At 37.1% G+C, this 16,181-nt stretch overlaps 1 protein-coding gene and 1 long non-coding RNA gene across 2 annotated transcripts in view; both read right to left on the bottom strand.

Annotated features, from left to right (window-relative positions):
• LOC141611892 (uncharacterized) overlaps positions 1–16,181 on the bottom strand; it is a 38,682-nt gene that overhangs the window by 18,780 nt on the left and 3,721 nt on the right. The window lies entirely within an intron of this gene.
• On the bottom strand, positions 1,791–8,363 carry LOC141611891 (uncharacterized). The gene is made up of 2 exons (XM_074430545.1): positions 7,948–8,363; positions 1,791–5,839 (listed from the first exon to the last, which is right to left on the bottom strand). Exon 2 carries the CDS (start codon positions 5,481–5,483, stop codon positions 4,401–4,403), a length of 1,083 nt encoding a protein of 360 aa, XP_074286646.1. The 5' UTR covers positions 5,484–5,839; positions 7,948–8,363; the 3' UTR covers positions 1,791–4,400.

The raw sequence follows: 16,181 nt of genomic DNA on the forward strand, positions 1-16,181 counted from the left end.
TGCATATATCATTGTTAAATAAAATTTCTTCTGATCCACTCTAGACTGAACAAACATATGAATGTGTTGAGGGCCATAAGATAAAAAGTTAATATCAAACCATTGAGGCTTCCAGAACACCCAAATTCTCCCCCCTTTATGTTTACTACAATTAGTAGAAACACTTCATCCTTCACATATAGAGGTATCTTTCTTAAGTAAAGTATCTGGCTTAAGTTTAGTTTCCAGTAAACCAAACAATCCCACTCCATGATTATGCATAAACCACTTTACAACCTTCTGTTTATTCAGGTCATTAAGTCCCCGGACATTCCAAAAACCTAAACTATGCATGAGCAACGATTGGGGGTCCTTACCACTTTCAATTACACTTCCACCAGGCGTAGTAGATTGTATCAAAGCATCCTTGAAGGTATAAGGGCTAAATTTACTTGATAATCTAACTCCTTCAATACCCTCCTACCTAGTCATTCTCATAATAATCTTTGCTGGGGTAGCTTTAACAAGCGTTACCCTAACCTGTGACAAAGGAGGAAACACAGCAAGTGTGACTATAATTGGTGAAACTACAGTCTCCCTGGTAATAAGTGGAGCCTGCTGTTTAGGTCTCCACACTTTCTGCTGTTGAGGTTTAGAACCTTGTGTCTTCCTCTTCCCCTAAAATTTTCCTGGTTTCCTGCAGTGCTCAGCATCATGACCCACCCCTTTGCAACTAGCACAAGAGACAGATCTCCATTCATAATCCACTGAAACACTCACCACAGACCCATTCTCATCCACAAATTTCACTTTGTCAGGCAATGTTTGATCCATTTTCAATTCAACCAGAACACGAGCATAAGACAGACGAACCTTATCAAACGTATCCCTATCAGTTTGGACAAACTTTCCAACTAGACCTGCTATAGATGGCAAGCACTTCCCCCAAAATTTCAGAGGAATGCCAGACAACTTGACCCACACAGGAACAACATCTACCTTTTCTTTAACTAACTCCATATCTACAGACCAGGGTTTGATAATGACTGGCTTGTTATCAAAGAGATAATAGCCAGCCTTCAATAACGCATCCCTGCCTGCAGACTTCTGAAACCGAACAATAAACATCCCATTATCCAAAAAAGACACTCTATCAATACCAAACTCCTCCCATACACGATAAACATAGCCTTCAATAATTTGCCACGGAGGGTTAGCCCCCATAATAAAGCAAACAACAACGTTATTCCTGAATTCTACCTTAGTTTGGACATCCTCCGGTGTGAACTGAAGCAGACCAGAAAGATCCTTCTCTTCCTCTATGGTAGATAACACTGGAATGCTCTTTCCTCCTTTTCGCAGCGTCCACCCTTCATCATCAAGTTCCTCAGCCTCAGCACTCAAGTCAAGTACAGGGATACCATTCATCTCTCTAAGAGATTTTGTTTTACGAGCATCCTCTGTAACAGGACCCCGAAAAGTTCCACCTTTACTACTGCTGGTTGAAGAAGAAGCATGATTAGGATTTATTAGGATAGTTTTAGGATTATTTTGTGAGTTTTTTGCAGCTGACGCTAATGGCGAAAACCGATTTGGTGTAAACTTCATGACGGCCATGTTGAAAACTAGGTCTATATTTTAGAGTTTTTCTCTCTCTTCATTCTCTCTCTTTACATAAATTGATTTGGTTATAACCTTACTTGTAGAAACTTGCTGGGTTTTGTCGTCAATTTGAAGCACAATGGATTTGCTACTTAAAGAGCTATCTCTATTCAAATCAATGCTTATTGGAGCCTTGTTGCTTCGTTTTCACCCGTTAATTTCGTTCGTCCGTAGGAGAGACGTAAAATATTCAAAGTTCAAGAAAAAGCAACCCTTTGTTGTACAATAGTGGAAAAATAAAACACTTTCTTTAACACCTTACCAAAACAGGGATATCCAATCGAATGTTGATCTTGCCGATTTACCTTCACCCCGTATAATTACACCCAAAGAGATATCAAATTTATTGAGCACCAAAAAGGTGGTATCGATCTTAAGAATGTGTATTATATTTTAAGCGTTATGTAAGACCAACACAAACTAAAGCACAAAAGGCAAAATTAAAAGATATCTAATCAGAATTGTACTCGTTTAAGTTAACGTCGTATACTATAGATAACCAATAGAGACATCAATAAATGGGTCAGCTTGAGGCTCTTACAAAGTGGGTGGTATCTGAAAAACCACTTATCAGTTGCATACATCAGAACCCTAGAGAGATATTCCATGCAAATACAAAAAACAAGAGGAGATAAAGGGTCTCCTTGTCTCAACCCTCTTCTTCCTTTAAAATATCCAAAGCTTGCCCCATTAAGATTGAGGGAATAAGAAGTAGTAGTAATGCAGGTCATCACCATAATTCTAAACCTAATAGGGAAATTTAAGGCCTCCAACATCTGACCCACAAAAGGCCATTCAATAGTATCATAGGCTTTTTGCAAGTCTAGCTTGAACATGCATCTAGGAGAAGCCATTCCCCTAGAATGGAGTCTCACAAGGTCCTGACAGATAAGAATATTTTCGAGTATACTCCTCCCTTTAACAAAGGCACCTTGATTTTGACTAATGATATCAGGCAAAATTAATGCAAGTCTAGTACAGAGAATCTTTGAGATTGACTTGTAAATCACATTGCAAGAAGAAATTGGTCCAAGTGCTTAACACTTGTTGGTCTATCCACCTTAGGAATCAAAGTGATCTTTGTAGAATTAATCGGTTTAAAAGCTTTCGGTTGAGAAGAAATCGGCAATAGCCGCACAAACCTCCTCACCCACAATATCCCAAGCATCCCTATAAAATTGGCTATTAAAGCCATCAGGCCCTGGTGATTTACTCTTGGGAATGCTAAAGATATACTGTTTGATTTCCTCAATCAGAATCGCCTATTAAGAATATTCCGGTGTTCATCGTACAACATGAACCCTTCTAACCACAAACATACTAACGGGATCGTGAGCAGATGAGTACCAAAGCAAATCGATAATAGGATAAGAAAGCACCCGGATATCATCACCCAAGACACACAACTTTCCATGCATATCCTCTATCTCGCAAAACTTTGTTCATCATTATCCTCTTCCCGATAGCTTGATGGAAATAAGAAGTATTGAGGGCACCTTCTATGGACCACTGAATTTTAGCTTTTCGAGTCAAGAAGCTATCCCTACCGAGATAAGTTCCTTTAATTCGGTGGCGACTCCATTTCTGTTGAATAATCTCCAAATTTCCGGGCTCATCCATAAGTTTGCTTTCGAAGGTTTTCCAACAAAGTACTTGCTATCTTCGGTACTATTCTCAATATCGAGAAACAGGACTGTTCAAACCCTTGAGCACTTTGGTTTTAAAGCTTTCAATTTCTTAATGAGGCGAGAACATTTTAGTCCCACTTTGTAAGACCTACCCCAAACAGTAGCTACTTCACTAATAAAAGTTTGACTTTACCCCACATATTAAGGTACTTAAAACTTCTCCTCCCACCAATTTGAACATTCCTATCCACTACAAAGACATGGACGGTGATCAAACATGCCCTCGGGATGGAAATGAGCCACATAATCCCCATAAGACTCCATCCATTCCTGGTTGCCCATGGCCCTATCTAGCCTGCTATAAACCCTATCTGCAGGAGCACGCTTGTTAGACCATGTATACGGGGCACTTGTAGCCTGTATATCCTCCATGCCACACAATGATGAGACACTCTGAAAAAACTCCATCTCTCGCAGCCGGTGGTATTCCCCCCAGTAGTTCAATAGGAGACAAAAAACATTGAAATCTCCCATCCATAACCGGGGACCGATCAAAAGTTAGCGAGTCTCCTTCAAAAAATCCCAAAGAGCATTTCTATCATGTAAATCATTGAATGCATATATCATTGTTAAATAAAATTTCTTCTGATCCACTCTAGACTGAACAAACATATGAATGTGTTGAGGGCCATAAGATAAAAAGTTAATATCAAACCATTGAGGCTTCCAGAACACCCAAATTCTCCCCCCTTTATGTTTACTACAATTAGTAGAAACACTTCATCCTTCACATATAGAGGTATCTTTCTTAAGTAAAGTATCTGGCTTAAGTTTAGTTTCCAGTAAACCAAACAATCCCACTCCATGATTATGCATAAACCACTTTACAACCTTCTGTTTATTCAGGTCATTAAGTCCCCGGACATTCCAAAAACCTAAACTATGCATGAGCAACAGTTGGGGGGGTCCTTACCACTTTCAATTACACTTCCACCAGGCGTAGTAGATTGTATCAAAGCATCCTTGAAGGTATAAGGGCTAAATTTACTTGATAATCTAACTCCTTCAATACCCTCCTACCTAGTCATTCTCATAATAATCTTTGCTGGGGTAGCTTTAACAAGCGTTACCCTAACTCGTGACAAAGGAGGAAACACAAAGCAGTGTGACTATAATTGGTGAAACTACAGTCTCCCTGGTAATAAGTGGAGCCTGCTGTTTAGGTCTCCACACTTTCTGCTGTTGAGGTTTAGAACCTTGTGTCTTCCTCTTCCCCTCAAATTTTCCTGGTTTCCTGCAGTGCTCAGCATCATGACCCACCCCTTTGCAACTAGCACAAGAGACAGATCTCCATTCATAATCCACTGAAACACTCACCACAGACCCATTCTCATCCACAAATTTCACTTTGTCAGGCAATGTTTGATCCATTTTCAATTCAACCAGAACACGAGCATAAGACAGACGAACCTTATCAAATGTATCCCTATCAGTTTGGACAAACTTTCCAACTAGACCTGCTATAGATGGCAAGCACTTCCCCCAAAATTTCAGAGGAATGCCAGACAACTTGACCCACACAGGAACAACATCTACCTTTTCTTTAACTAACTCCATATCTACAGACCAGGGTTTGATAATGACTGGCTTGTTATCAAAGAGATAATAGCCAGCCTTCAATAACGCATCCCTGCCTGCAGACTTCTGAAACCGAACAATAAACATCCCATTATCCAAAAAAGACACTCTATCAATACCAAACTCCTCCCATACACGATAAACATAGCCTTCAATAATTTGCCACGGAGGGTTAGCCCCCATAATAAAGCAAACAACAACGTTATTCCTGAATTCTACCTTAGTTTGGACATCCTCCGGTGTGAACTGAAGCAGACCAGAAAGATCCTTCTCTTCCTCTATGGTAGATAACACTGGAATGCTCTTTCCTCCTTTTCGCAGCGTCCACCCTTCATCATCAAGTTCCTCAGCCTCAGCACTCAAGTCAAGTACAGGGATACCATTCATCTCTCTAAGAGATTTTGTTTTACGAGCATCCTCTGTAACAGGACCCCAAAAAGTTCCACCTTTACTACTGCTGGTTGAAGAAGAAGCATGATTAGGATTTATTAGGATAGTTTTAGGATTATTTTGTGAGTTTTTTGCAGCTGACGCTAATGGCGAAAACCGATTTGGTGTAAACTTCATGACGGCCATGTTGAAAACTAGGTCTATATTTTAGAGTTTTTCTCTCTCTTCATTCTCTCTCTTTACATAAATTGATTTGGTTATAACCTTACTTGTAGAAACTTGCTGGGTTTTGTCGTCAATTTGAAGCACAATGGATTTGCTACTTAAAGAGCTATCTCTATTCAAATCAATGCTTATTGGAGCCTTGTTGCTTCGTTTTCACCCGTTGGCTGTTCGTCCGTAGGAGAGACGTAAAATATTCAAAGTTCCAAGAAAAAGCAACCACTGTTGTACAATAGTGGAAAAATAAAACACTTTCTTTAACACCTTACCAAAACAGGATATCCAATCAGAATGTTCAGTACTGCCGATTTACCTTCACCCTGTATAATTACACCCAAAGAGATATCAAATTTATTGAGCACCAAAAAGGTGAACTGTCGATCTTAAGAATGTGTATTATATTTTAACTGTTATGTAAGACCAACACAAACTAAAGCACAAAAGGCAAAATTAAAAGATATCTAATCAGAATTGTACTCATTTAAGTTAACGTCGTATACTATAGATAACCAATAGAGACATCTCAAATGCTTTTCTAAATGTAGGAATCTAGATAGAGTCGCTCCAAATATAATTGATCCATAACTAGGCAAAGAATATGATAACATTGACATGAACAACCTTGAAGCTATTCAGCTATTCATTTAGAATAAGACTATTACACTAATAGTCAGATACCCTCACAAGCAAATATGTATACACTTTGTAACCAGCAAAGCAACATACCATTCCAGTTACTCAAGGTAAGTAAAATAAAAGCTAAGATAAACATAAAGGGTAATTATGGCACTAGAAAAGTAGTTTTACATGGCAAATACACCGAACAAAAGAGTATTTGACTCATCAAGGTCGAATACGCCACAACGACAACCACATATAACACATTATCGTAATAGAGTGTCATATAAAATTAATACGCTTGAACTGATTTGCATTTTACTGGGGTTTGAGCTACCGCGGTAAACCAGGTCCTAATCACACTGACTCTTAAAAACAAGTTTAGTTGTCCAGTGTTGGCCGGCTTTTCAGAATTTATACGCATATATGCTATGCCCCACTACAATTCATTTCCATTCAAAATCATGAGCAACTTAGGCAAAGTTCACTAAGGGAACATTAGAAAAACAAAATGTAACAAACTCATAGAATCATAGTCAATGTGCCAATTCTTAAAGAGGTGTAATTTCGGGAAAAAAAAGAGTAAAGGAAGTTCATATCAGGAGCAATTGGTCCCCATAAACAATAATAAAATTTAGCCACTTGCACTTTCACGGTGCCAAGTGAATACGTCTATGCCTCTGAAAAAAGAGACTTGCAAATTTAGTAAGCTAGAAGGCATCCACTCAATTACAAATGGAAATAGACGACATGACATTGCTTGATTGGCCTTACTTGCATCATTAGGTATCGGTATGACAAATCTAAGACACAGTCGAACACAATATCCCCATTTCATCAGCCCTCTTATATACTTCATCCATACGCCAACCATCCTTAATGCTTAAAAGTTCAACTGTCAAATGGTTGGCTTTTCAGTAATCTAACCTTGTTCAACTTTTAGTCTTTATTTTAATTATTACGACATTTCCTCTGTACCTTAATTATGAAATGACGAAGCAGGTGCACCCATTCATACTGGATACACCAGCAATGTTTTACAAATCCTAATGAGAAAAACTAGAAAACGTGTTGTTGTGATTTTTACTAGAAGTAATTCATTTCTAAAATCTTTGGCCAGACAGTACAATATGATTAAGGCACGACAATTTCTAAATGACAGGTGAACAATCATTTCCAAAAAACAGAGAAAGAAATCTCATCAACAAAATTCAGAAAATCATATAAAGCTCTTCTGAACAGCTATGTTAATCAGACTCGTATAAGGGTATCTGACACAAGTGTTTGTTTAAGTATCGGGCTCGGCTATTTGGTTGATAAATCAGCGTATTTTGGTGTGTCCAAGGTCATACCCATGGCCGAGTGTCGAGTGTTGAATACGGATATACGAGTGAATAAGAAGAGTCGAGATTTGAGAGTAACATAGTTTTGAAGAAACATAGTCAACATCTCGCACCCTATTATCACTTCTCATCACCAAACTGATAGTTCACAACTAAATACAATTAACTTCCACTTGTAATGCGTAAAGTCAAGTAATATCAATTTAATCCTAATAAATCAAATAGAACATCAATTGATTATCAAACAAGAACAGTAACATCATATAACAAACTAATATAGTCGATTTAACATGAAACTGGGTAACATGAATCGTTGTTCCAAACCCTAAATTCAATAACCCTAACAGATACCAATTTTCAAATTAGATGACAGAAATTTGCAAACTCTAAACTATCTTAACCCTAAATTTCAAATAAACGTAATTCAAAATCAAATTAGAGGATTGGAGTAATTAGATTCAAAATACCGTGGGCAAGGCCGGTGGAGGGATTGGAGACTGGCGTTAGAGAGTTTGCGACTGGTGAGTTGATAACTAAAATGGCGATGTTGTTGTGGTGGGTTTTTGAATTGGGGATAAGAGGAGAGGATAGGAGAGGGGATGACGGTCATGCGACGACAGAAGTAGGGCATTACGGTTTTGCTGTATGAGCCTGCAATGGGGCACGGGGATGGCGGTGTTGCTGCGACAGGAGCAGCGGGGCACGATGATGGTGGTGGTGGTTGTGAGATGATGGAGCAACACTTATGATTTTAGAGATGAGTTGTTTAATTTGACATGAGTGTATAATACGAGAGATTGAGAGGCTGTATAATATGTAGGGTTCAACTAGTGGTTTTTTGTTAATCAAATATCATTTGCATCGGTTTTCATAATAACTGATGCAAAAAACATATATCAAATACGTCTGTTGAAGAGCAGAACTGATGTATCTAAAGCCCTTATAAATGTCCAAAGTTTTCTAAAAAGTTGTTTATGAACAGTAGAGCAGTAGTTTTCGTGCTGCTCACGTGATGAATAGCAATCTGAACTTTACCTCCCTCTCTCCTCATTTCTTACTTATTCTTTGTTCTTCTTCATGCTACCCTAATCTTTCACTCTCCTTTTCTTTCCTGCTCACCTCTTCCCTTTCGGTCTCGCCTCTTCCTTCATTCTCTCCCCGTACTTTAATTAATTTTTACAATACGATTAATCGTTTCATTTGCACAACGGTTTAACAGAGGTTAGTGGTTAATTTTGTTGGTATATTATTTCGTTTGTGGTTAGAAATTAATTGGGGTTGTGTCTTGTGATTCGATTTAGTGGTCTGGTTATTGTTAGGTTTTCATTTGGGTGAATTGTTATGTATTGCGTTTTTCATAGCTGATTGATTTCATTTGATGATTTCTTCTTTTTGTCTATTTGTTGATTTCGATTGCTTCATTGGTACGATTAATTGTTCATGTGTTGCGTTTTCTTAGAGCTGATTGATTGATTGCTTGATCTACGTCTTCTGAGTGTCGTCGCAATTTCGTTTGTTCTATGTCTCCTTTATGAAGTTGGGTTTCTAAATTTCTGTATAATTTCATTTGATCCATGTTCCATTTCGTTTGTTCTATGTCTCCTTTATGAAGTTGGGTTTCTAAATTTCTGTATAATTTCATTTGATCCATGTACCATCTGTGAATTATTTGTTTATAGACCCTCCTTTGTCATTGTTCGTTGGCTTTAATCTATTTGATTTAGGATTTCAATTTCAAGGTGAAGGGCTACACCCAGTTGATGATGCTATTGGGGATATTGCTTTGAGTCCCTAGCCACTGAAGATCCTAGAAGAGATACTGGAGAGGGGATACATCATATAGATGCTAATGTTGAGTATTGTTCTGTCATTAAAACACAACTTGGCGATCATCATCTGTTAGTGGGTGCTAAAATAGATTGTTGTGATTCAACTGATGATGGAAGGAGGTTTTATGTGGACTTGAAGACATCTCGAAAGGTATGTATTAAGGAATTTTGTAAATCTTCACATTATGTCTTCCAATTTCTTTGGCTGGGTAGGAAGGAATGAAACGGAAGTGGTTGGAAGCTTCATTAGTTAATTCTCATTATTATGAAAAAAACTTATCTTGGGATGTTGATTTGATTTGCAATATCACACCTGAAAAAAGATATGAGAGGGAGAAGTTACTCAAATTTTGGGTAAGCTTAGTTTATTGTTTTATTATGCCAACAATCTTGAGTTTCTGTCTTTGAGATCGATTGTGACCATCGATATCAAATATTGTTGAAATCACTTTTTCAGATCCAATCATATTTTGCTGGTGTTCCCTATATTGTCGTTGGTTTTCGGTAAATTACTCATCTGTTGCAAAGTATTATCTTTCAGTTTTTCTTTATCGTTTTTTTTTAATCTTCTTTTATGTATGGACCGTTTTTATGTACTTGTTGCTAGGGGTGAGCAAAAATATACGAAACGGTTTTAATATACGGATACGATACGGTATACGGTTTCAATTAAACGAATTTCCGTATATACGATACGGATTTCCGTATACACGATACGGTTTTCAAAAAACCGTATCGTATCCAAATCGGCAAAAACAAAACCGGGTATACGGTTTACGATACTGATTTTGAAAATAAATAAAAAAAACCAAAAATATCTTACAAAAACTAAATAATTTAACCAAAATCACTTTAACTTGTCCACTTTCTTTTTCCCTAATGCATTTGTATAATGAATATTGAAATTTTGATTATTTTAATATGTAACCTATTATTAAATTTAAGTTAGGGTGTACCGGTTTTATCGCGTATGAAATAAATTGAACAACAAACAAGTGAAATCCGTATCCGGATATACGAAAACCGGATATACGGGAAAACCGGGTATACGAAAACCGGGTATACGGTTAAACCGGGTCGGATCCGTATCGACAAAATTGTGAATTTAAAAACCGTATACCCGATACGGTTTTCAAAACCGTATCGGATATACGGTTTTGCTCAGCCCTACTTGTTGCATCTGCTGAGTGTTGGCTCAGTTGTGTACTCCATGTACTGCTCTTTCCTGTGCTTAGGGGATAGCATGTATAATTACTTTTTTTTTGTCTCGAAAAAAGACATTGCAACATGTAGTTACTTGTTTGTTGAAAAAAGAAAGAATGTACGGTGGCTGTCACCATCAATGTGATCCATGAAGAAAAAATTCTTAACACTAGCTTTGTGATAGAATTTGTTTTACCTATCAGCAATTTGTTTTTATGAACTGTTATCGGTCTGCCAATATCAGTCAAAATCGTTCGTTGTATACTTGTATCATATAAAGTACATTTTGTGTCGGACTCACATCCGTCATTGCCAGAAGACTTCAAATTTACATGTTCTCATACATGTTCTCAAACTAGACAGTCTCACACAATAGTTTTTGTGAGGCCACTCCATTATCCATTAGTACATCAATCCAACTCTATTCATTGTATGTCTTTTATTTGCGAGACAGTGCCATAGGAGATTGACTAGCTTTAGAATGTTGGATGCACATTCAAAGTCTGTTTACTTCTTGCCTTGCGCGAGGATGATTGAGGGGCGGATTGTTCGGACAGAAAGAATGAGGACGAAAGACATTAATCACAGGGTGAAGATGGAGAATTCTTGGCAGGTGAAATATTTATGCTAAAAGTAGCGACCATGATATTTCATGTAGTCTCGGTCCCTTAAGTTGCGAGAAAAACGTACAAAGTTGACTATATGACACTTTGACTTATATAGTATAGCCTATCTTTAATGGTTGTAATAAGTATTGGTTTTAGCCTTGATCTTGGAACTGGTCGTCACGAGGTATTCTCGGTCTTGGCAGAGTTGTTCAGGTTTGTAAGTTTACCACAATCGTATTTTGAGTCTATATTGGCTGCATTTCTACAACCCTTATAAATGTCTGAAGTTGTGAAAATTAGTTGCTTGTGAACAGTAGGCCAGTAACTTTCATGCGGCTCACGTGAGAAACAGTCTATGCACTGTTGTTGCTCTTTAATCTTCTTTTATTATTGCTTCTCTCTTGCATCTCTCCATTGATTCTTCGTCTCTCATTCTCCTTTTTTCCTAGATCTGATTAGTTTCTACTCTTTCATTCTCCTTTTCTGCATCTCTAATCATCTCTCATTATTTCTTATTTTCTAATCATCTTATCATTATTTCTCCTTCTACACAGGCTCCCTAGAAAATGGTTTAGTTTGTTTATACTTTGATTTGTGATTGGCTTGGTTCTTTCTTCCTGTACTGCAAAAAGTTCTTATTTTTTGGAGTTTGTACACAATAGGTTGGAAGGGACTTTGCTTATGATGGTGGAGAGAGGTTGACAACATTGGCTTGTTGGTTGTGTACGAAGTGGGGAAGCAAAGCAAGTTCATTTGCATCATCAATGGTTGTAATCGCCTTAATTTGAACTTGGACCATCACTGATCGATTGATTTGAAGGTTAGTTCACTTTCTTCTGGAAATATTATTGTCTCTATACTTTGAATGTTCGTTTACTAAATCAATTAATGGTTGTACGAAGTGGGGCAACAATTGATAATTCGAGGAGGAATATCGTTTTGCCATATTGGTTTATTTTCATATATTTATTTCTACAAAGGTTGAGACAAATGATAAACTTTGATGAAGAGAGTGATATGTCCGAAAAATGAAAAAAAGGAGCGACTTAGGTATGTATCAGCTTGATCAGAGTAACTTAGCCTGTTATTACTCTTGCATTTGCTTACTAAATCAAAATTCATGTTGCATATTAAAGTTTTTGACTGGGTAGCTCATATAATATACAGCTACATTGGTATAGACAATTAGTTGGTACCAAATTACGTAGGCATTTCTTAAAATTATCATATGTGGTGCATTTTAAAGATTGTGGAATAAATCAAGTATGCTTGTCTAACTGTGTTTAAGATAGTTCGCTGTGTAGGGGTATAAAATCTAGGTCCTTTTGTCTTTATTTTCAAATGTAAAATTTAATGGATTGAGGATTTCAATTTGTAAGTCTTAGGGTTATATACTACTCTACTCATTACTATGGAACACGAGCTGATATGAAATCTCACAAATATATTACAGTAGCTCACCCTTTTTGGTTTTAGTTGGGTCTTTCATTTGGTTCTTATATAGATGGTGTATAATTGAGTCACTATCGAATACTCGGAAATTATAAATAATGGCAGTGAGTACAACATGTCATTTATTCTGAATTGGTTCTCATCAAAAGCTATAAAACTGTTTGATTTTCATGGAACAAAAACTACACTTAGTTAAGGAGAATTGATGAACAATATTGTTTTTAAATCATGCTTAATCAAAGGCTATGTGTGTACTCCTTGTTACTGAAAGCTTTGAAACCCACTTTTATCTTTACGGTTTACATATATGCTGCTATGCTGTTCTCCTCTTTCCCTCATCCGCATTCTGTCGTGATAAAGGTCATTAGAGGCGTGGCTATTGGATTTGTCCTTTAACAAATGGTGTGGCAGGAACCATCATTTTGTGTGAACATTTTCTTGCAATTTTTTTTAACGAATCCAAGCTTCTTGTTATCCTTACAAATGGGACGTCAATCTGTGACTTGGAATTGCTAATTGCATAAACAAGGAGATCCCTTCGCTGCTTAGAGTAATGAAAATGCCTAATATAGTACCCCATATATATGTTTCTTACGCCCACCATAAAATTTCCTTTCAATTATTTAATGCTTTCCACACACATCTAGAATACTTGTGCATATTTGGATGTACTTAATCCCTTTTGGTGTGAGTGTTTACTGTTTGGGACGGGAGTAGAAGAATAATTCATGATACGGAGATCCGAGTTGCGGATCGGAATTGAACTGGCTATGGGAGAGGAACAAATTTGTGTTTGTTAAGATTATCGTTTTTTGAGGTTTACAGATATACCTTGGCTGGAGGCTGATAGCATCAGATCACCTGTCCTCAGTAAAAAAACTGCTGAGTGGTAACTGATATCGACCCTTTGAGCCACTATTCTTTCTGGTTCAAAGTTTAAAAGCATAATAAACAACTTGCTTACAGTTTACCCATTGGGATGCAGATCCAATTTGTATTCCACTTGTTCATCACTAACTTTTTGCTTGGAATTAGTTTGACCTAGAGATGTCACTTGTCAGTCGGTTACTCGGGTTAAAGCGAGTCACATCATCTCGGGTTTGAGTTTGGAAATATTATTGTCTCTATACTTTGAATGTTCAGTACTATGCTTTTTCACATACTGATTTCGTCATCTATCTAATTTGAATTTCATTCTAATCATTGAATTTCATCCTAATTATTGTCTTCTTTTACTAAATTGTTCAACTTTTGCTGCAGTGGAAATCGTTGGTTCTACCTGAGTGGTTCTCTTTTGGCTCCAATTCGGCAAACTCTACGCCTTCTCAGGTATTACCCTTCCTTTGCTTATTGTTTCAGGTGATCCCATCGTATTTCACTCATAGGATGAGGGTGAAATTGTTAGATTATTTAAATTGGGTAAAAAGGATTTTAATTTTGGTTAAAATTCCAATCAAGTTGCCGCAATGAGGAGGTATGAATGGTGGTGGTAAAGAGAAGGAAGGGGTGCTAGCAATGAAGGTTAATAGGACTAACCTGCTTGAGGCGGTTAGGCTTAGAGAGGTAGTATTGACGGCTAAGGGTTTGGAATAGAAGAAGATTGATTCCAAGATGAAAGCTAAGGTTAGTGCGGTGGGACTAAGCCTACCGATTCGCAGAGGAGTTGCTGGTCATTTGTATTTCACTTCAAGCACCAACCAGTCCCCTCCGACTGGCTCTTGCAATTAGTGTCGGACTTACGACAAGGTTCTTCTATGCTTATCTTAACAATGCATTTCAGGGTTTTAACCGTGTGCTTAAAACTTAAAACTTAACATCCAGCAATCTTCGATAAGTTCTGGTCGGAATATAGGCTAGAGGTCTCATTTTTGCTTGTCTTGAAGTAGTCATTTACTTTGTGTGGGCAGATTTGTGCTGGTTTTTCAGTAAGTCTTTCTTAAGACAGTACTATCCGTCTTAAGCTTAAGACGGGTCAATACATACCACTTGGTAAGGCCAAATTTCATTTTTTTACTCAGATACGAGATATAATTAGTCATGTTCAAACAAGTTGACTTCCCATTCATAGGAAAGAAATATCATCAGTTTATCTTGTTAGAATAATTGATTCTGGTTCCAAGGGATTTAAATAAATTCTTCTTTGGCCAGGAAACAAAATTTTGTTCATTTATTATAGGTATGTATTAGTATCTCTCTACAAGTTTCTAATTCTCTGTACTTTTAACATATGAATGTTTACTATAGTGAGACGTACTTTTTCTTTAGATTTTTTTTTCCTTCCTAGATTAATGCAGTACTAATTCATTTTTGGTTTGGTGTATGTATGGTAGGAGAGCCATCGGGTTCATCGAACAATTGGCAAACATGGCTTACAGAGGATAATTATAGGGTACCTAGAGACTACAAGAGTGCAAATAATGAAAGATCCAGAGAGGAACAAAACGCATACGGAATGAAGAGCTAGAGTTTTTTTTTCTTTTTTAGTTGGGGGTAAAGCATTAGACTATGGGCGCCTTTAACGTGAATTGGTTACTCCAAGATGTCATTTATTTTCCGAAGCCTCTTTTCCTGCCTATATATATTGTAGGAAAGTCGCTCTAGATTTGCACACTTGTGATATTTTAATTATATTGCTCACTAATGTGTAAATCTATTAAGTTTGTAGGTAATGTTTTTTTTTATGTGCAAATGGCAAGTAATTTAAGGTACGGCTCTTAAAGGCTTTGTTTATGCTAGCCAATTTTTTTATATGAATAAACGAAATTTATGAAATAGTTCCTTAAGTATATGAGTTAGAGGTAATAGAACATTGACGTCATTTTTTTTTGGGCGAAATGTGAATTTCTCATTAATATGCAATAGAAACCATTACAACATACATGTTACTTAGCTTACTTTCTCATTAGATCATATCTAGCCTAATCACATCAAATGTTTCAGTCTAAACCACTGCTTATCACATCTGCTCATACTACAAACATCTATGGCTTTTAACCGGCCCCTAATGCTCTCTTGAATCTTCTTAACAGCAACACAAGGGCGAGGAACACACATCTCCACCTTGCATTGATTCCTACTCTCCTAAAGGTAGTACATTAAGCCGCCACAAACGATCATAGTGACTCGCTTTCATAATAAAGACCTGCATCTCCACCCAACATCCATGGTATAAGTTCTCCATGCCAGTGAAGCCCCAATCATCTAAAATAATGCTAGGTTAAAGAAGTTTTTTTTTTTTTTTTTTTTCAAATGAGCGTATCTTATGCCGCAGGTGAGATTCGAACCCCCAACTTCATGAGTGAAGTAAGAGAGTCCATACCACTTGAGCTAACTTAGGCTAAAGAATGATTGTACGATGGTTATTTTATGCATTTTACGGCGAGTCTTCGATGAAACTAGCAAAACAAATTCATGTTACATGTGGGAGAATTGTGAAGAAATGTTCCCTCGAGCCTCTATTTTTGAGCGACAATTCTCGCTATTAATTTCTCTTTCTTTTATTGCCTATTTATCTTTAAATAAGAAGACAATAATGTTTATTGCTCGAGGGAAAATAGAGACTTAATAAGTTGACTAAAGGATTTTTTCTACTTTTAGATTTTACGAAGG

This window comes from Silene latifolia, chromosome 11, assembly GCF_048544455.1.
Source record: "Silene latifolia isolate original U9 population chromosome 11, ASM4854445v1, whole genome shotgun sequence".
Classification (NCBI taxonomy): Eukaryota; Viridiplantae; Streptophyta; class Magnoliopsida; order Caryophyllales; family Caryophyllaceae; genus Silene; species Silene latifolia.